The sequence below is a fragment of the Equus caballus genome, chromosome 14 (assembly GCF_041296265.1).
Source record: "Equus caballus isolate H_3958 breed thoroughbred chromosome 14, TB-T2T, whole genome shotgun sequence".
Taxonomy (NCBI): domain Eukaryota; kingdom Metazoa; phylum Chordata; class Mammalia; order Perissodactyla; family Equidae; genus Equus; species Equus caballus.
In genome coordinates this window covers 20,949,893-20,970,710 of record NC_091697.1, presented here as the reverse complement: position 1 = coordinate 20,970,710, position 20,818 = coordinate 20,949,893, and the positions used below count along the sequence as shown (strand labels likewise).

Genomic DNA, 20,818 nt, shown 5'->3' with positions numbered 1-20,818 from the left:
AGGGGCCCTCCCGGCCCCCAGGCCCTGCTGACCCCCTAGGGCGCTGCAGGAGGTGGTACAGCTGGAGAAGCAGCTGGGAGGACAGCTGATCCAGGAGCCTCGCATCCTACACTTCAAGGACAGTTACCACAACCTGCGCCTGTCCGTCCACGACGTGCCCAGCTCCCTGTGGAAGAGCAAGCTTCTCGTCAGCTACCAGGTGAGGGCACTCAAGATGCCCGGAGCTGGGCACACTTGCCTCCGGGCACACCTGACCCCACCTCTGTGCCCCCCCAGGAGATTCCCTTTTACCACATCTGGAATGGCACACAGCAGTACCTGCACTGCACCTTCACCCTGGAACGCGTCAGCCCCAGCACCAGTGACCTGGCCTGCAAGGTGTGGGTGTGGCAGGTGGAGGGCGACGGGCAGAGCTTCAACATCAACTTCAACATCACCAAGGTGGGCAGCAGTGGGCTTCAGCACTGCCCTAATGTGCTCTCCACTGGACCTACCCTGCCACCGAGCCCACCTCCTCCAGAAACCACTTGGCACCTTCCTCCGAGTGCCCCCGGGAGGGAGGTACAAATGCAGTTGGACTTGGGGAGTGGGTTGAAGAGGCTGTGAGAGCAGCGGGACGCGGAGCCGGAGCCGGAGCTGGCCTGGAGGCCCCAGAGGTCATCCCTGAGGAGGGACTTTGTGCTGGGCCTCTAAGGATGAGTCAGTTAGACAGACAGCAGCGAGGGAAAGGGCGTTTCTGGCAGCCATGAGTTCTGAGTGGTCAGCAGAGGTGACTTGGGGAGCAGTGGTGGGGAGAGAAGGAGGAGAATGAGGCCAGTTGGCTCCTCTGCTCACTGGCTGTGTGACTTTGGGCAGGTCACTGCCCCCTGAGCTCCAGTGAGCAGGGTCCTGATGCAGCAGGGGGGCGCAGTGTCCACGCCGGCCCCATGCTCTGGGCTCTTGGGTGGCCTAGGAGGGAGCAGTGGGCTTGAGCTGGGGAAGTTCTAACAGACACCTCCACCCCTCCCTACCCCCAGGACACAAGATTTGGTGAGCTGCTGGCTCTGGAGAGTGAAGGGGGGGTCCCAGCCCTAGTGGGCCCTAGTGCCTTCAAGATCCCCTTCCTCATTCGGCAGAAGATCATTACCAGCCTGGACCCACCCTGTAGCCGGGGTGCCGACTGGCGGACTCTGGCCCAGAAACTCCACCTGGACAGGTGGGTGAGAGATGGGCAGGGAGGGACTGTGAAGGCCATCTGCAGTCCAGCCTGTGTGGGTAGGATAGGTGGGGTGGACGGGACACCCTATGAGGCTGTGGCCCAGCCACCAGCAGCTGGGGTGTCCAGTGCACTTGGCTGAGGGGAAGCCCTGACCTTGGGCAGGCAGGCTTGGGGGCAGGAACCAGCAGCCTGCTGACAGGCTCTCCTCCACTCTCCTCCACAGCCATCTCAGCTTCTTTGCCTCCAAGCCCAGCCCCACAGCCATGATCCTCAACCTGTGGGAGGCCCGGCACTTCCCCAACGGCAACCTCAGCCAGCTGGCTGCAGCAGTGGCCGGACTGGGCCAGCCAGATGCTGGCCTCTTCACAGTGTCGGAGGCCGAGTGCTGAGGCCAGCCAGGCCCACAATGCCTACACTCTCACCAGCTTTGGCACCCGCCAGGGACAGGCAGAAGCCGGACAGGGCCCTTCCCCAACCCTGGGGAGAGCTGCGTGGACAGGCCCCCTCCTGGTGGACGCTGTCTCCTAACACTGGCCCTTGTGTAGTGCCCTGCCCACACTCCCGCCCCTCCACGGCCTGTCTGGCCAGGCTGGCACTGCCACCTGCTGTGACTCTGCCAGGGTCCAGGGTGGACAGTGCCTGGAGGCCAGGCCAGGCGCAGTCCCCTGTATGTGTGTGTATGTGCGTGTGATGCTACCTCTCCTCCTGCCCCTGGCTGGGGGCCGCATGCACACGAGCATGCACGCACACACTGGGCTCGGGACATGGCCCCAGAGCTCCTGCCTGAGCTGGACCTTATGCAAACATTTCTGTGCCTGCTGGGTAAGGGCACATCTGAGGGGCCCAGCTCCAAGCCTGCGGGACCGAGGGCCACAGCCAGACAGGGGGCGGCCCCTGGATTCAGGCACACGACCCCCACACAGGCATGTGCCCACACATGTCTTGTGTGCTCATCTCACATTCATCTCCACACACACACACATCTCACGCTGCACACCCGGAGGCCACTCATGTCTCTCACGCCTGGTGCCAGTCCACATCTGCCTCTCACATGCTGCCCTTCTCCCACCCCCCCACCCAGGGACACCCAACAGCTCCTCCTCAATCCTACCCCTGCCCCCAGCCACGAGGAGCCCTGCCCAACGGGGCGTGTGAATATGCAAAGGGAGTCCCGGGCTGGACTATGGCGAGTGTGCGTGCCGTGGCGTGCCCGTTCCTGGGGCCGGCCGTGCCCCTGTCCGGGGCCTGTTGTGTGAAGCTCGTGCCCTGACTCTGTCTTAAGTGCATTCACGCACTTACACTTGGCCTTATGTACACAGCCTTGCCCGGCCGCCGGGGCGCATAGGGATTTTAGCGGACGTGAATGTAAATAAATTATATATATATATTGCTAACCCAAGTGCTACTTCTCTCCGGGAAAGCCAGGGGTCGAGGCCAGTGGCCACAGAGGGGTCACCCATGGCTCTTCTAGGAGTCTTGGGTGGCCGGGCCTGGCTGGGAAACAGACAGGGCCCGGGCTCCGGTCCAACAAAGCTGCTTCCTAGAGACTTCTTCAGACACGGGCCATCTGGGCAAGGCGACAGGCAACGGCAGTGACCAGGGCTGCACCTTTGCCGGACCCATCCTCTGACTGAAGAAAGGTGACCACACAGCGAGGGGCCAGCTTCCGCACTGTGGCTGCCACCATGCTGGAGAAGCTGTGAGGGGGAGGGCCTGAGATAAGCCCAGGCCAGTCAGGCCCCACCTGGCCATGCCTCCCTGCCCAGGCCGGCACCCAGACTCACTGGGGGTGCAATTTGTAGAGGGTCCCATCCACCCCTACAGACACGGTCAGCTCTTCCAGACCCCGGTTCTCACGGATCTTCTCCACCACAGCAGCCACACCCGCCCCACAGAGCTGGGCAGCCCGTTGGGACACAGCCTGGCACACCTCCAGGACCATCAGGGCGTCATCTGAGGTCAAAGGCAGCCCCAGATCCTCCAGGATGGCTCGGACCTGCCTCAGGGCCAGGCTGTCACTGGGGACAGGAAGGAATAGAGCACAGAGAGGGAGGGTCCTGCATTAGCTCCTCCTCCCTCATGATTCCTCCCACCAACCAGCATTCCACCCAAAGTAGAAGGATAGGCTCCTTTGGGAGGTGGAGGGAGGTAATGCAGGCCCCAGCACCTTTCAATCTCAGAGAGAAACTTGGTCTTGAAGATGTCCCTGGTCTGAAGGCACTGAGTCTGCTGGCCCCGGAAGAGAACTCCAAGGCTGGTCAAATGCAGGAGGATGTGGCGGACGATCTCTCCCAGGTACATGCCACTGATCATCTTCTCAAACCTGCGTGAAAGCGTGTGTCTGCACAGGGCAGGAGACCTCACCAGCACCAGCCACCACCAGCCACCCTTGCCTGGCCTAGCCCCACCTCTGCTTGCCAGGGTTGATGGATGCCTGGTCCACACTTGCATCGAAGCAGGTGCTGAGCACGTCCAGAGAGCCATCGTCCCCAAAGGCACCCCACTCCATGTTGATGCACATGTGGCCTGAGTCCCCAGCCACGCCCGCCACATTCTCGAGCTCTTCCATGTAGCAGGCATTGGTGCCAGTTCCTGCAGAGAGGCCCGACGGGTGGGAGCCATTTACTGACACAGACAAGATCCCTCTGAGCCCTCCCACACTAAAATGGCAAAATTTGAGCTCATTCCATACCTCTCCATCTCCCCATGCTCATGACTTGTCCCGGGTCCTGGTCTTCCCTCCTTCCTGACATTCCTTCTATGGACCCTGCCAACACCAAGCCCACCGGGCCTCCACCATTTCCCCTACCAGCACCACCATCAGTGTGTCTCGCATGCTACCTCAGGGCGCTCCTAAAATGTCCATTAGTTATGTCATTCCCTTGGGAAATGTGTGAATCCCCAACTGTGTGCAAGTGAGAGGCCCAAGCTCTCTGGACTGGCCTTCCAGATCTCTAGTCAAACTAGCCGGTGCTGGGCCAGGAGCTGGGGTCATAGACAGGAATCAGACATGAGAATCACGGAGCTCCACAGTGGCCAGAGATTGGACAATGAGCAGCCAACCCAGATACTGCCTGTATGTGCCCAAATAGAAGTGCAAAGAAGAACATCTGGGAGCCCTGAACACGGGTAAGTCTTCCTGCCTAGAGGGTCAGGAAAAGCTACAGAGAGACAGTGATGTTTGGATTTGACCTTGAAGCCAAGAAGCACAGAGAGGAAAGGTGTTGCAGGCAGACGGCATACCCTGGGTAAGGCAGCCCATTCCGCTCCCCAACACACGGGCAGCTCTAGGCAGGTGGTCTCCTTGTTGGCCCCCCCTGGAATTCCTCTGTCCGGTTGTTTATTCACACAGCAGTCCGGGCGTGCCTCTCTTGAGCTCCTCCCCGTGCCAGGATCTATGTCCCAGAAGCTCCCAGTCTCTTGGGAGGCTACCCTGTACCTCCTGCTCCAAGAGACTGATGCCCAGTGAGCTGCGGGAACCCTCCTCCCCTGCCTAGCCAAATCCCTTCTTCCAAGGCTTTCTTTTCAAGCCCCGTACATGTTGGGACCACTTCCTTTCCAAACTTGGCCTTGTTACCCTGGCACGTAGAGTCAGATTCTGCTCTCTCTGATTGCCATGTGCTGTTCTGGGCTCGACCCCCACTAAACAGTCAGTTCCAAGAAGGCGGGTATTTTCCCCTTCTTTATGTGTCTTCCAGTCCCTTCATCCAGCCCCTAGCTGGCCACAGGATAGGTGCTTAATAAAGACTTAGAACCTTGGACTACCTGAAGGACCCTCACAGCTCATTCTCCCCTCCCACCCCCACCCCCACCTCATGACTCCTTGAGACAGGCATCACTATTATCTCCATCTTAGAGATGAGGGAACTGAGGCTCTGGTGACTTGCCCAAGAGCCTGCAGGAGGAAGTGGCAGAGTTAGTATTTCTACCCAAATCTGTGTGACTCCAGAGCTTCGATCCATTTAATAGATGGGCAAATTGAGGCTCAGAGAGCTGAAATGATTGTGAGTCAGTAGCTGAGTTTGGGCTAGACACCCAAACTCTGGATTCCCAGTCCGACAGAGTGTTCCAGGGCCCCATTGGGTCAGAAGAGAATGATCCCCAAGGCCAGGGGAACATCCGACCTGAGGAATCAACAGGAGGCAGTGAATTATCATCAGACAGTAAAGGCACAAAAGAGCAGAGCCCTCCTCACCGACAATGAGGCCGACTTCACAATGGGGATCCTCATAGCCACAGGACATCATGGTCCCCACTGTGTCATTGACAATGGCAACCACATTCAGCTCCACTCCCTGCACACAAAAGGATGCTGCTAGTTGCTGGGCAACATGGTCGTCACAGTAACCAGCACTGGACCCAGAGGTCTCTCATGCAGAAGGCCCCTTCTCAGGAAGCAGGAGATCCTTCATTCCCCTCGAGGCCTACTGCAGCCCCAAAGCAGCCCTGGAGGCAGACCCCTTACCTTCCTGCGCCCAATGGCTTCCCGTAGCAGACACACAACATCTTGGCCCTCACAGTCTGACGCATTGAAACCCTTCGTCCAGTTCAGGAGAATGCCCTGGGGTGGGACCAAGGAGGGGCAGGAAGCTGGAGGCCCCTTGGAATCTCAGCCCTCCCAAAGCCTGCACCCCATAAGGAGCATATGATTTCCCCCTCCCCAAGCAGGATTCCATGCCCACTCCAGCAGATGACAGAGGGCCTTGCCTTCTGCCCCCTCCCAACTCCCCAGGAGCCTTCCAGTGTGAAGAAACCTATTAATAACCATCCGACCTACGCCTTTCTATTATTAGTACCAGAATGCTCAGATGGTCTGAGGGTCTGGCCATTTTAAGATGTTTGCCCAGAAGGAATAGCCCTTTGTAATTGGGTTAGGAATGAACAGAGCCGGTAAAATAAGTGCCGTGTGTGAGAAAGGGGAGGATGGAGAAGGCTCTGAGGTCCAAATGACAGCAGAGTCCGCTCTTCCAGAAAGAACTAGCAAGAGTCGCTTGAGAGGAAGGAATTTTCAGGGTTGGGACAGAGCCACGTCGATGGGAGATTCACTTGTGTTCCAGATATGAGTGAAGGACAAATGGAAAAGCCAGAACCCAGACACCCAGGCAGGATGGGTGGGGCCTTTACCGTGGGAAATTGGCCTTAGTCTGTGAACTTATTGACCGGGGCTTGACTGCGCTTAGGACTGTTCTTTTCTTGTGTGCCTCCTCCGGGGGGTGCGAGGGGGGATAGGAATTACTCCACTGCTGTTAGGAGAAAAGGCCTGCTCTGCCCAAAGTAGGAGCATGGAGAGCAGCTCTGGAAATCTTTGGGGCGGGACATTTTAGAAATATTAACCAACATTTCCCCCAGTAATATTTCCTTTTATGCCTTTCCCCATGTAACCACAGCTAGAGTGTTCTACGCTCACTGTCTCAGAAAGAGACACCAGAGAGAGTGAGAGAGTGAATGAGAGGGAGAGCCAGTTTAGGGGGGACTGGATCATGAGAAATAGCAAAGCTTCCTTGCTCCCAGACAAGAGAAAGACCCCCTCTACTGGGGAAGGGGAGCTGGCGGGGAAGTCAGAGCCAGGTTTTGGATGGCTTCCTGAAAAGGCTGCCCTCCACCCTAGGCATGCCCCTGTTGGGGAGGGGAGGAGACGGAGGGCTTTGGGTGATCTGAGAGCGGAGGTGGCGTCTGCCGTCCTTCCCCACACAACGCCCAGGGAGGTGTGAGGACCCAAGAGCAGATGTGGTAGAGGCCAGACAGCTGGGGCCTGGGCACCTCCCCAAGCTCCTTGCGCGTCTGCACGTTCTGTACAGTAAAGGATACTGTGCAGCTGAGAGGAGTGCCTACCTGGGGAAGAGAGTCCCCAGATTGATTAACGTTAAGTTTTCACCCCTCAGAAGAATATGGGTTTAACATAGAAATTAAGTTCAGGTATAGAACATTAATAGGACCACGTTTCTTACACGCCTGCCTGATCTTGCACACTAAGTCCCGCCTGCTTCTCAGACCTTACAAAGAATAATCACGAGGTGCCAGGATGCTCAGCCTGGAGCAGAGCAGACCAGCAGAGACACTCTGCTGACCTACTGCACGATCCAAAAGCCCATGGTGTAGAGGAGAGCCGAGTGCAGAGGCAGATGTCTGAGGGAGGTCGGAGCGGGAGGAGGGCGCGAAAGCTGCACGGAGGCTAGTTGGAGCAGAGAAGGCAGAGGTTTCAGCGGGTGCAGGTGGGGAAGACGGCCATGGGTGCCTTCAGGGGCAGCGAGCTCCTCGTCACCAGAGGCTTTTCAGCAGAAGTTGAGGGTGTCGAGGAGGAGACTCCTGGGAGCTTGGGCTGGAGGTCTGGGCAGAGCTGTCTCCACACCAGGCCTCAGGTGTGGGCACTGAGAGGTTACCATTCTCACTAAAGGACACGCAGAGGTGTGTGTCGAGTGGGTGCCATGTCTAGACCCGTACCTGCTGCTCCGCCACCCGAGTCGGGCGCCCAACCCCGAGGCACTGAGAGGGTCACAAGCAAGGCCGGGAAGGGGAGAGAGGGCAAAGAAACAGTGCAACCACAAGCCCCTTTGAGAGCCAGAACAAACACTGCTCCCCGCAGGTCCCCTATGCCAGTGTGGGTGAGACAGTCAATCGTTGGCTGGTCAGCCCCAACCTGGGCCTGCACTGCTCCCAAGTGCCCCAGACCCAACCCTGGCTCCACTCTCCTGCCCACTGGGTATCCATGCCCTTCTCCATCCCAGGGATATCCGTCTTTCTCCATCCCAAGGGTATCCATGCCCTTCTGCATCCCAGGCCTCTGCATAGCCCTAGATTCCAGGCCACTTCACCACACCCCCTCTACCTGGGCACACCATGTCTGGGGAAACTGAGGCTGAGTGCAGGCCAAGTTTAGCATGCCTCCACTTGCCCCTCCACTCAGCCCAGGACCCTCAAAGCCTCTTCCAGGCTTCCTGCCCACTCCATGAAGGGAATTCAAGGTGAGGGGGAGTCCCTGGGGATGGCTTCTCCTGGCCCTCCCTCCCTCACCTGGTCCAGGCCGAGCTGCCTGCACGGGAAGGAGAAGGTGAAACCCAGGGGGAGGCTCTGCCCACTCAGGCCCTGCTTCTGCTGGAAGTCCATGATGCAGTCCACAATGTGGTCAAAGAGCTGAGGGTTGAGGCAAGTCAGAGAACAGGCTACCCCTGACCCTTCCCCACCCCTGACCCAGGCCCAGGCTGTGGGTACCTGCTGTCCAGAGCCCTGGGCCACACACTCAGGGATAGAGTAGACCTGGTTGGTGATCTGCACACCTCCCGTGGCCACACGCACAAGGAGGACCCGGAAGTTGGTGCCCCCGAGATCCAGGGCCAGGAAGTCCCCACGCTCTGTGGAATAGAGACCTTCAGTGTCAGGACAGAGCAGGTGGCTCCACCCCAGCACATACTGTGACCCCCAGGAGCCCATGTCCCAGCCCCATACTCAGGCCAGGTCCTCACCACTGCCATCAGGCGTTGCCCGGACGTAAGTGGGCAGCATGCGGAGGGAGGAGGCCTCCCCTCGGAGCCCCTTGATCATGGCCTCCCGCATCTGTGCCTGCAGTGCTGCCAGCTGCTCTTGGCTCAATCGGAATGGTGCCAGGGTCTCCTCCAGTAGGCGCTGGTGGGCAGCCAGGCGGGCAGCCACGGCAGTCACCATTGCCACACCTCGGCCACCCCCATCCAGAGAGGGGATGAAGGAGACATCACATTTGGGGGCCAGGAACATCACTGTCTCCTGCAGAATGCTGAGGAACCTACACAGACATATACCAGGCCCATCCTGGCTTGATACCTGGCCCTGACCCCTAGGGCTTGCTGAAGCCCTGGGTCCCATCACTTCAAATCAATTCAATTCTAAATTCATCTGTGCAACAACCATATGCCCAGTGCTCCCAGCAACCCCCTCCCTTGCACACTCAAGGAGAAACATCTTCTCTCTCTCTCCTCTGACCTCTTTTGCCCACTCCCCAGCCCCTATCTGGCCTCATTCTGCTTGGGTGCCATTTAAAACCCACTGCCTTGCACCTGTGGTACCAGAGTGCTCTCTGGGTGTGAACCACAAACACACACATGTTCCTGCTACCTGCTCACACAAGATCCTGTGTATTCCCAATACCTGGGGTGTCGCTCAAACACTCGGCCTCCGGTGGCCACAGCGATCTGAAGCGTCTGCTGCTCCCGGCTGTGCTGAAGGCGAGAGAGGACGGCGGCCAGGGCAGCTGCACAGAGCTGGGCAGCCCGTGTGCACACTGCCGCACACACGTCCTGCACGAGCTTGGCATCTGAGGCCCCGGGGCTCAGGCCCAAGTCCTGCAGGATAGTGTGCACACGGGCTGCCCCGACCGAGGGGCTGGGGGTAGGGGGGTAGGACAGGGTGATTCTTTGGGGCTCAGGTATCCCAGAAGTTCCCTGCCTCCCCAAAGTCCCCTGGCTATCTAGGGGACTACAGCATCCTCCCCTCTCCCAAGCCAAGAAGCCCCTTGTGTAAGCCCACTGGCTTTTCCCACTCACTCCTCCATCTCAGCCACGTGCTCCAGGAGGATGCTGCCTCGGCTCAGCAGGGCAGGGGAAGCACAGCCACCAAAGAGGACCCCACACTGGGCCAGGTGAGCCAGCACCAGCCGCACCAGCTCACCCAGGTATAGGCCCCCAATCATCTTCTCAAACCTGCGGGTGTGAAAAGTGGCTGGACAGAGCCTTTCCTAAGCCCTCAGCCCACCTGGCCCCACCTCCAAGAGTCCCCAAAGAGAGGTCATTTTTTGGGGGTCCCCAGACTAAATATTCCAGAAGGAAATGGCCCCCCCGGAGACAGGTTGGAGTTTACCCAGACCCTGCTGCCCCTCCAGCTTAGGTTAGGTTCAGGGGGCTCCTGGAAGGTGGTGGAACCCAAAGGAGGGCAGGGGACACTTTGCTCAGCTACTCCCAAACCCCCAACTCCTGTAAGGACCGGTCAGAGTCAGGAATAAGGGAGGGCCAAGGGTTAAAAACTCTAGGCTCTAGAACCTTGTGCCCTTCTTTCTTTGAGCCTGGCCAGGGTCCCCCCAGAGAGCAACCCGGAGACCCTCCAAGTGAAAGGGAAGGGCCTGAGGGCTGGAGTACAGAGACAGCAGAGGGGGAGGGGAGCAGAGCAGTGATAGGGCCTAGAGCAGAAGCTGGGGCCACCTCTGGGCACCAGGATTCAGGGACTCCTGGTCCAGGGCACAGTCGAAGATGGTCAACACTGGTCCCAGGGCCCCATCATCACTGAAGGAGCCCCATTCGACACTGATGCAGACTCGGCCCCGGTCCTCGTCCAGCACTGCCACATGCCGCGCCTCCTCCATGTAACACGCATTGGTGCCGGTGTCTGACAGGGATGACCCCATCAGGGCCTGCCCTCCAGGCAGCCATGCACCCCACCCACCATCACAAATGGTCCACAGCTCACCTACAATGAGCCCGACCTCACACGGCCCAACCCCTGGCTCGCAGCCCATCATAGTGCCCACTGTGTCATTCACCACGGCAACCACATCGATGCTGTAGGCCTAGACAATGGAGAGCGCAGAGGTTGGGCCTGGCCTGAAGGGGCAGACCTGGGAACCTGGGGGATGGGCAGGGCTGGGGCCCCAGCTTAGATGGAGATGCCCAGAGTCCATGAAACAATGACCTACACATTTGTGTCACATACATTCTAGGCACCCCCACCCTACGGAGGATTTTCCTCCCATCCCATCCTCCCCTTGGCTCCTCTGCCCTCAGCTCAGGCCCTGGGAGTCTCAGGGGCTCCCAACCTCAGCCATCACCTCCAGAACACTGGCCCCCCACAGGACCAGGATGAGGGTGGCAGATGCTGCACCTTGAGACTGTGCTGTAGGCACCTCACTTGCTCACCCTCGTCCTGGCCTGGCTCCCTGAGCCTGCTCCTCCCAGCTCTGACTTCTGCCACTCACACAGCCCGCACAGTTAGTCCAGATGGATCCGCCTCTCTCAGGCCTCCAGACTTTTGCATACGTCCCTCTGAAACTGGATCTTCCTCCCCAGCCCCAGCTTCTGCACCTGGAAAACTCCTCCTTCAAGTCCCTGCTCAAGTCTTGGTGTGCTGGCCCCAGTGCTCCACGAGTCATCGGAACCACCTCCTCAACTGGGACTGTCACATTGGAATGCTTTCCCCACTAGACTGGGAGATGGGTCAAGGCCTCTCTTCTTTGCTTCCCCCAACAGTCCTGAACATTTATTTGATCTTTCTTAGCCTCAGCCTCCCTACCTACAAAATGGGAATGGTAGCAGCATTTACCCCAGGGCTAAACTGGATAAAGGATATAAACAGGAAAGGAAAGCGGGCCCTGCAGAAGCCAAGTGGGCAGCCCGCCCATCACCCCTGCCTCCACTCACCCCCTGCCTCTGGATGGCCTCTCGCAGCAGCTGGACCACATCCTGGCCTTCCACACCACTGCACCTAAAACCTTTGGTCCAGGATATTAGGGTGCTCTGGGAGGAAGAAAACCGAGTCACTCCTCCAACGGCGTTCGTGGAATTGCAGCCCCTCTACCCACAGTCCATGAGCCCACTCTGCCTCACCCTGTCCAGGCCTGTCTGGTGACAAGGGAAGGAGAAGTTGAACCCAAGTTTCAGACCCTGATTTCCCACAGGGAGAGTATCCAGGAACTCAGACAGGCAGCGGGCAGCAAAGTCAAAGAGCTGTGGGACAGATAAGGGGCTCAGCTCGGCCCACCAAAGCCCTAGCTGCCCAGCTGGGCCCCAGAGACTGGGCAGTGAGCGCTCACCTGCTGACCAGGACCCAGCATCACCTCTTGGGGGATCACAAACTCCTGGCTCCGGGGCTCTATCCTGTGCCCCTCAATGCCCGTCAGGGTCACCCACAGAATGCGCAGCGAGGCCCCCGTGGCCCCCAGCTCCAGCACCATGAAGTCTCCTTGCTCTGGGAGAAAGCAAGTCACAGAGAGGCATGCAGCTGGCAAGACCAAGCCCTCTGCCTCCCAGAAACATCCCCAAGGCCTGCAAAGTCTCGTCAAGGGAGCTTAGAGATGGGGGCATTACAGATAGAGTCAGGGATAAGGAACGGCGCACTCCCTTAGATGAGAGCCCTCTCCCCAGTCCTGGCCACACATTTTGGTCACCTACCAGTGCCATGTGGGGTGGACCCCACATATGTGGGCAGCATCCGGACAGCAGGGGCAGGGCTTGTCTGCCCGCCCAGCGCCTGCTCCATGGAGCCCAGGAGGCTGGCCTGGATCTGCTGTAGCTGTGCACCTGTCACCTTGAACTGCCGCAGGCACTCCTGTACCTGGGGAGAAACAGGCCAACATCTGGCTGGGAGCCCTGTTGACCTAGCCAAGTTCCCTGACTCCAACCAGGACAGGCCAGCCCTGGCAGGCTCACATCTCCCCTCATCAGTCCAGACCAGCAAGCCACTCTCGGCTTCCCCAGAGGCTGGCCTGAGCCCTCTCTAGCCTTGCTGGCCTCCACAGAGCTTGCCCAGTCCCACTCCTGGCCTCCTCACACACCTAACTCTCCTGCCCCTCACCGCCTGCACCCAGCTCCTGCATCCTCAGAAGGCTTCTTTCTGGAGGGAAGACCCACTCAATTCCTCCTCCTGCTCCATTCCTTTGTGGCTCCTTCTCAGCTCCCTATACCTTCCCACCCCCTCCATTTCTTTGAATTCGGGGTGTAGTGAGTCCTCTCTCCTGTCACACCTTAATTAATGTCTCTCTGGCTCCCCAGTACCGAGAGCCGAACTGCTGGGTGAGTTGTCCTCAAACAAATGCGTGAACACACTTCAAGTTCAGGTGCTTCCCTCTCCTGACCCACTCGATCTAGAGCCTGAGCAAGCCCAGCCCAGGAGAATCTGGAGACCACCCCCTGGAGGACAGTCCTCCTGCCGGGCGGCCGTCCTTCCCACCGGCGTCGGTTGAGGCCCGCCTACGTGCCCAGCACCATCCTCAGCACCACGTGCTGCGCCACCAGCTGAGGCCTGCTCTTGTGGAGGTCAGATCCCAGTGTAGGAGCCAGAAAATCAGCAAATAAATGTATAATATGGTTCTGGTAGTAATGGTAGCTATTAAACAACAAAAAAAACCCACAGGAATAGAAGTCTGAGAGTGACCAGGGAGGAAGAGGTATTTTTGCATATTGGTCAGGGAAGGTCTCCCTGCAGAGGCAACCCAAATGAAGGAAATGAAGGAGTCATTTGAAAATCTAGCAGAAGAGCACAAAGGGATTTCCTTCGGAGCCAGGGGATGGATTTGGGGAAAGGCGGGGCCTGTGTCGATCAGAGAGAAGGGAGGAGTGAGCAGGCGGGGAAAGCGGACACCCCAGGTTCTTCTCCACCAGCAGCCTGAGGTGGGGGAGTTTAAGACGAGCACCCCTGGGCCCAGCCCCACTGCAGAGTGGTTTAAGTCCCACATGCTCCACTTCAGCAGCCCGGGTTTGCAGGTTCGGATCCTGGGTGCAGACCTACTCCACTCATCAGCCATGCTGTGGAGGCATCCCATATATAAAGTAGAGGTGGACTGGCACAGATATTAGCTTAGGGCTAATCTTCCTCAAGCAAAAAGAAGAGGAAGATTGGCAATGGAGGTTAGCTCAGGGTGAATCTTCCTCACATACACAAAAAATAATAAGAAAAAAAAAAAGAAGCACCCCCGTGCCTCACATCTGTGTGGACGCTGCCCCCAGATGACCCTCTGGCCTGTCCTTCAGAGAGGTTCCAGCAGCCTTCCCGGGTTGGTTGGAGGGTCCCGTGACTCCATCTTGCCAGGCTTAGCCTCTCCCAGGCCCCACTGCCTGTCATACAGGAATTCCATTCCTATGACCTGCTGCCCCCAACTGGACCCAGATCTGTGAAGTAACCACTCAGGCACCTGGTTGAGGAGGCAGGGAGAGCCAAGGAGGAGAGGCTGCCCACTGAGGGAGACAGGAGTGACCCAGTGCCCCAACTTTAGTATGAGAATGGGAAACAGATCCCTAAGGAGGTAAACGATCCTAACTGGAGGGCTGGATGTGCAGTTCCATGTGTACGTTACAGCAGATGCGTCCTGCAGCCATGCACGCTAGGAGAGGCTATTCCTGTGTTACAAATGAAGAACTGAGGCTCAGAGAGGGAGAGTCATTTGCCTAACCCAAGCAGCTATTAAGGGGCAGGGCGGGAATTGAACCCAGATCTGACTGTGGAGATGTTTCCACATAAATGGGGAGCCTTATAAAAACTAACATCTTCACCTGAAAACAATCCAAAGCTGATGAAGTTTGCAGCAAAGAAACCCCATAGGATCTAGGATGAGAAAACTTACATCCGAGTCCTCGCCCTGCCACTTCCTGGCTATGTGGCCCTGGGCAAATCAAACCTCTCTCTGTGGCGACAAGAGCCACCTCTTGTGGAAAACCAAAAGAAAAACAATACTCAAAAGGCCCCCCAAGCCCCCAGTGCCATGGGGTGTGCCTTGTTCATGGCTGTCTCTCAGAGCCACGCAGAGTGGCAGGCTCTAGGCAGGCACTCAGGAAGGATTTGTTGATTGAGTGGTCGTGGGGCCATGAGGATTAAAGGAGATAATGTACATGAAATGTAAAGTGCTGTTCAGATGTGAGGGCTGTGTTATTATTGCTTAATGATAACAGCAGAGTTGTAGAGAAGTTGATGGCTTGGGCAGATTGATATTTTTCTTCCTTCTCCTCCCAAGTGCAGTGAGAGGTGCAAGAGGAGTGACTAGGAGATGGCAGAAGCTGCAAGAAAGACAGGAGGACTTCCCTGGTTGACTCCAGTGGGCAAGCAGCAGCCAGGAGAAGAAACTGAAGTCTCCCCTCCAACCTTCCCAAGGAAGAATGTGGAGAGACCTCAGCCAGGAGGGCAAGGAGCAAAGCACTAGAGAGGGGGGAATCCAATATAGCATCAACGCTGGCTCCATTGACCAACTTGCTGTGTTGGTTGGTCTGGGCCCATCGCCTCACCTCTCTGAGCAGGTTTTCTCCTCTATCAAGCAGGAACAAAAATAGCACCTACTTCTCAGAGACGCTGTGATGACTGAGGAGACAGCAGACATGAAGGGTGGAACAGCGAGTGGCCCATAGGGCACGCTCAGTGAAACGTAGGTTCCCTTATCCTCAGAGCACAAGGTACAACTGGCCTGGAGAGCCTGATTCCATGCCCTCTCTGGTGACAAAAAGAGACCTGGGGGAAGGGGTCAGGAAGGGACTCTGTAGTTAAATAACCTTCTCCTCAGATCACTGTGGGAAGGGGAGCCAAGCGTGAGGCCTCTGGTACTAAGAGGGCCCAAGGCCACAGGAAATTCCTGTGAAGTTCCCCCAAAGCCAAAGGGAATTGTCTTTAAACTGCAGGTGTGTGCAATGGAGCCAGCAGGGTAGATGTAGGACCAGTGCAGGAGTCTCAGGAGGCAGGGGCACAAAGCGAGAGAGGAGATGGGGGCAGGCCCTAGAGCCAGCCCCAGTCAGGCAGGCCCTGCGGCCCAGTCATTGCTCACTTCTGTGGCCCAGCTATGAGTCACGCACAGAGGAAATGTTCACAGCCGGGTTTGGGGTGGAGGTTGGACAAGGGTGGAGTAGGAGCATGAAACACAGTGAGGGGTGATGCCCCCACAGTTTGGGCAACAAGCCAAGCCCAGGAGATATCAGAACAAGCAGGGAAACTCAAGAAATTGCAGGGAACAATTCGAGAAGCCTTTCACAGATGCCTCCTCTGAGCGGGTCCTTGATCTCCATTAGCTCTCTTAAACCTCCAGGGGGCGGGAAGATTAGACTTTATTTTCCTCCATTTTCCTGATGAGGAAACAAAGACTAAGAGATATGAAATGACTTACACAAGTGTTTCCTGTTCAAGGGTGTGGTAGACAAAGGGCTTCTAAATCTTGGTCAAGACGACAGGACAAAGAAAACTCACTCTGAGCTAACCTGAGGCATGCGCACTATGCTGCATAGTAACCTCCAAGTTGAGGGGGCCACTGGAATCACCTCGGTGTGCCTGACTGCAGTGGCTATGTTGAGCGGAGGGAGACAGGCAGGAGAGACAAGAGAATTGGGGAAAGAAGGGCCTCAAGAACACAGCTTTCTACCAGAAATCCCCGAGACAGTCCTTTCTAGACTGTGTCCACCCATTTGGGGCAGGGGCGTTGCTTGAGTGGCAAGGTGGCAAAAGCAATATGTTTGGAGCTGAAACATCTCAGCTCAAGCTCCTGTCACACCTTAAACTCAAGTCGTTTCACTTCTCTAAATCCCCTCTTCCTTAGCTGTAAAATGAGGAAGTAATCACCGCCTTGCCATTGTGTTGAGCTTTGAAAGAGAATTTACCAGATCAGATATGAAAGGCTTGGTTAACTAGAATGCGTTGCACGGCTGTGAGCCATGCCCCATGGCATCTTCAGCTGATCCTGCTCTTGACAGCCTTGAATAGGCATGCGATGGGAACCCAGTGCTGAACTTACCAGCTCAGAGCTGTCTGAGGGGCAGGGCAAGCCCTCCTGGGGGTTGCAGGGGGATCCTTCCCCTTGCCGCAACCCTACAGGCCCAATGGTGTCCATGTGGTTCCACAGTGGAGGGTGGCCACCTATGGGAAGAAAGGAACATCCCGGGTGAACCATGTATTCTGCAGGCTCTCAGAGACTGTGACCCAGACACTTAACTAACTTTCTTCTGAAGAGGACCAGGAAGGAAGCTGTGGGCAGAGCTCAGAACCTCTGACGATTATAGATCCTTCAGTAATCAACCAGAAGGCCTTCATCTTCCAGAAGCATGTGTAGGGAGAGAGCACTGGGAAAGCTGGTTTCTAATCCCAAGGCCATTCATTCATTCTGTCATTCATTCACATTTATGAGTTCTTGATGCCTACTGTGCTGGATGCTGGGGTACAGATGAAGCAGACCTAGGCCTCGCCCTCAGGGACCTGACAGCCTCATCAACAATCATAGTACGTTGACACAGGCAGTGAGAGACAGACATGCTGCTGTGTTTGCAAGTTCAGGGACATTCTAGAGGTTTGGAATAAAGGGTATAAGGTAAGAAGGTGCCAAAGACCTGCTGGAGAAGCAGGCAGGCTGCACTACAGATAGCCTTTATGACAAGCTAAGGTGCACGCATTTCTTCCTGAAGGGAGATGTGGACAGGGCTGGATCTGTGCTTCAGAAAGGGCTTCCACTAATGGCATGACTTTGGGCAAGTCATTTATAACTTCTTTGAATTTCAATTTCTTCTCTTACTGTAAAAGAGGTAGAAATATGAGCCATTCTCTTGTCCCTTGTCTTCAACAGCCCATCTCTGCTGGGCCTCCTTCCTGAGTCCCTCAGTCTTCATAACTCCTTCTCTCCTCTCACCTTAATGGGACTCCCAGGTTTCTGGCCATATCTCTCTCCTCCACACTCCCTCCTTATCTCACTCACCCCCAAGGTTTGATTAAAACCTCCATATGAGGGCTCCCAAATCCACCCCTGTCCTGAGCCAAATCCCAAATTCTAATGGTCTGTTAGACATCTCTCTCTGGATGCTGGAAGGGCCCTCAAACTCAAAAGTCTAAGCCACATTCATTTTCTCCTTCACTTTTCCCCAAGAAACTCTTTTCCTGTCTTCCAGCTTAGTTGCTCACTCTGGTAGTCCAGTTTGCCTGCATGCATCCCTGACACGCTCCTGCTCTGTGCAGTCAGTTCTCAGGCTGAAGGAGCTGGAACAGAAAGAGCTCCCGAGTGTGTCCCCTCCTCCTAGTTCCCACTGCCACTGCCCTAGACCTTCCTCCATCCGATTGTTCTAACAGCTTCCTGATACTTCTGCTCCAATCTGTCCACCTCCCTGCCCCACTAGCTCCCAACACATCACCAGAGTGACCGTGCAAAACCAGATTTTACCATGTCGTTTCCAAGCTCTATCTCCCCTAAGAAAGGACGTAAACCGTCACATTGGAATGTCGCTCACTCCAGAAAAAAAAAGTCTAAAACTCTTTATGGAGGCATTGCAGGCCCCTCGCACTGTCCTCAACCCAGGCTTCCTCTCCTGCTGTTCCCCTTCACACTCCGGCCACATTGACTACAAGCTTCGCCCCCTCTCCCACTGTCCAGCTTCATTCAGTGTTCCCTGAGTCCGGAACCAGTGTCTGAGACATCTCTGCATCTTCAGCCCAGCACAGGGCTTGGCATGGATAGGTAATAATACAGCTTTGTAAAATTGGGGGGAGAGGAGATTTCTTATTTGGAGAACCAAGAAATAAGTTGGGGTTTTTTTTTCTGCTTTTTCTCCCCAATTCCCCCCAGTACATAGTTGTATATTTTACTTGTGGGTCTTTCTAGTTGTGGCACGTGAGACACCTCCTCAGTGTGGCCTGATAAGTGGTGCCATATCCACACCCAGGATCCGAACCAGCGAAACCCTGGGCCACTGAAGCAGAGGATGCAAACTTAACCATTCGGTCATGGGGCTGGCCCCAAGAAATCAGTTTCTAAGAAATCTCCCCAGTCACACATACCTACACTCTGTTTCTAAATCTGTGAAACAGGGACGTTAGTTCCATATACATTACAGGTCTGTTTCAAGGATAAAATGGGGTAACTGAGGCAATTACCTTTGGAAAGGGCCAAGGGCTACAAATGTGGTGAGCTTTCCTCTCCTTTCAAAGCCCAGCTAGCTCAATCATTCATTCATTCACTCTATTTGACTTTATTCAGCACTTCTACATGCTAGTGACTGTGAAGCTTCTCCCAAGAAACCCCAGTATTCAGATCTCAGGAACCATATTCATGTCTGCCTCTTCCAGCTGAGAGTCCCTGTGGGGAAGGGCATGTCTCCCACATCACTAGATCCCGAGAACCCAGCCCAGGGTCTGCACACATTTGAATAACTGTTGGCCTCTTGGCTTAACTCAGCTGAATTAGCTACATGGATCGAACCTTCCTTCTGAAAGGTATCCCAAGGAGCCCTGCCGAGGATGGGAGTCACCATGGAGGACCAGCTGGCTTAGTCTTCCCAGCCTCCGCTCCTCCAGCATGGGCCAAGCAGGAGAGATGAGGGCAAGGGGCTGGAGCTGAGGCAGGCAGGAATCAGAGGAGGCTCTTACCTGGGAGCAGCAGCAGTTGGTCACTCTCCTCAGGCCCAAGCTCTTCTCAATGAATGTGAGGCATCTCACTGACTTGGTTTGCGCCCAGTAATGAAACTCACAAGTGACTTATGTCCCCAAGCCCCACCCTCTTCCTTAGCCACCACTTACTAGAAACAAGCTAATTCAGGAAAGTGCACTTCCGTCTGAGTCTGCCCTAAGAGGTGCCCGGGGTAGGTAGGGCCATGGTGCAAACTTAAGCAAGACGACCACAAGAAGTTGAAGCCCTGAACTGGGTCAAGGACTTTGGGACATCCCCTCAGAGCTCTGTCCATTTTACAAACACTCACAGTCTGACTTTTGAAGTGGTGGCTCACCCCTGGAAAGGAGCTGGAGAAATATGCAGTAGAATAGACAATTTTCCAAAATGAGGAAGTATTAATGAGAAAGAGGTAATGTGGGAACACAAGAGGAAGAGACTAACTCTGTCCTAGAGTGGGCAGGTCAAGTTGAGGAAGCTGAGCCCTGAAGGAAGAAGGGCAATATGCTGACAGAGGTGGTCCTTAACAAAGAGCGAGCATGTACAAAATCATGGAGCACAGGCACCTTCATGGAATGGGGTGCAGCTCCAAAGGCCTAAAGAGGATACATGTAGGTGGGGATATATGGTGGGAGAGGCGGCAGCCCCACTGTGGAGTCTAGCCTTTGGTCTGTAGGCCAAGGGGGAAGAGTAGGTTCACACCCTGGGTCTTTACCACAAGGGGAAGGGGAGACTCAAGCTGCAGTAACGTCATTGGCCACCAAGCTGGTTCCCCCCGAATTAGTCTTGAATGCACAAAACCTTGGGGTATCACTGTGCCCACTGCTGTGGTCTGAATATCAGTGTTCCCCCAAAATTCTTATGTTGAAAATTTAATCCCCAAGGTGATGGTATTAGGAGGTGGGGCTTTTGGGAGGTGATTAGGTCAAAAGGGCAGAGCCCTAATAAATGGGATTTGTGTCCTCATAAAAGAGGCCCCAAAGAGCTCCCATGCCCCTTCTGCCATGTGAGGATATGAGAAGTTGGCAGTCTGAAACCTAGAAGAGGGTCCTCACCCAACCATGCTGGCACCCTGATCTCAGACTTCCAGCCTCCAGAATTGTGAGAAATAAATTTCTATTGTTTATAATCCACTCAGACTGTGGTATTTTGTTATAATAGCTCGAACAGACTAAGACAACCACCATGGTAGGAGACTAGACGAACTGCACCAATTTTTGTTTCAGGGAAATTGGTGAGCAGATACTTTAAACATTTTGGGTTACCTCATCAGCAGTAACCCTACCATTATCCACAGGTAGTACATGGCCTCCACATGACCCCAGGATGGAGACCAGGGATGGTGGCTCTGGTACCAGTTTTGGCATGACTGTGCCTGGAAATATCAGCCCTGCTGCACAGTTCCCTGGGTACCAATCGGTCATAAATGTTCTGAAAGGCAGGGAAATTGGGGAAAGGGTGGGGAGGACAGAGTGGCCATCACCCACGACATAGCATACTGCCTAGCCTGGGGCTCCGTTTCTCTCAACTTTGTTGGGAGAGAATATAGAACT

At 55.7% G+C, this 20,818-nt stretch overlaps 2 protein-coding genes across 5 annotated transcripts in view; one reads left to right on the top strand and one right to left on the bottom strand.

Moving 5' to 3' along the window:
- Window positions 1-2,592, top strand: part of UNC5A (unc-5 netrin receptor A) — a 61,250-nt gene extending 58,658 nt beyond the window's left edge. For all 4 annotated transcript variants that reach the window (XM_023617164.2, XM_023617165.2, XM_070233839.1 and 1 more), the window contains 4 exons: window positions 50-199; window positions 277-441; window positions 1,017-1,195; window positions 1,422-2,592. In XM_023617164.2, the coding sequence (XP_023472932.1) occupies window positions 50-199; window positions 277-441; window positions 1,017-1,195; window positions 1,422-1,587 (660 nt within the window). In that variant the 3' untranslated portion in view covers window positions 1,588-2,592. The remainder of the gene's footprint in view (window positions 1-49; window positions 200-276; window positions 442-1,016; window positions 1,196-1,421) is intronic.
- HK3 (hexokinase 3) lies at window positions 2,563-19,649 on the bottom strand. Its single transcript, XM_001498546.6, has 19 exons — window positions 19,247-19,649; window positions 16,635-16,756; window positions 12,325-12,487; window positions 11,967-12,121; window positions 11,761-11,880; window positions 11,575-11,670; window positions 10,628-10,727; window positions 10,363-10,546; window positions 9,712-9,867; window positions 9,317-9,550; window positions 8,659-8,954; window positions 8,408-8,547; window positions 8,210-8,329; window positions 5,664-5,759; window positions 5,394-5,493; window positions 3,607-3,790; window positions 3,366-3,521; window positions 2,983-3,216; window positions 2,563-2,895 (listed from the first exon to the last, which is right to left on the bottom strand). Exons 2-19 carry the CDS (start codon window positions 16,728-16,730, stop codon window positions 2,751-2,753), a joined length of 2,775 nt encoding a protein of 924 aa, XP_001498596.3. The 5' UTR covers window positions 16,731-16,756; window positions 19,247-19,649; the 3' UTR covers window positions 2,563-2,750.
- Window positions 19,650-20,818: the final 1,169 nt, after the last annotated feature.

What these genes read in the sequence shown, in the direction of transcription:
- HK3 (XM_001498546.6), bottom strand. Translation starts at nt 16,730, where the DNA reads ATGGACACCATTGGGCCTGTAGGGTTGCGGCAAGGGGAAGGATCCCCC. An exon ending in GGCAACGCCTGATGGCAGTG is followed by an intron (nt 8,548 to 8,658) that starts GTGAGGACCTGG and finishes TCTATTCCACAG; the next exon opens with AGCGTGGGGACTTCCTGGCC. An exon ending in CTCTACAAATTGCACCCCCA is followed by an intron (nt 2,896 to 2,982) that starts GTGAGTCTGGGT and finishes TCCCCCTCACAG; the next exon opens with CTTCTCCAGCATGGTGGCAG.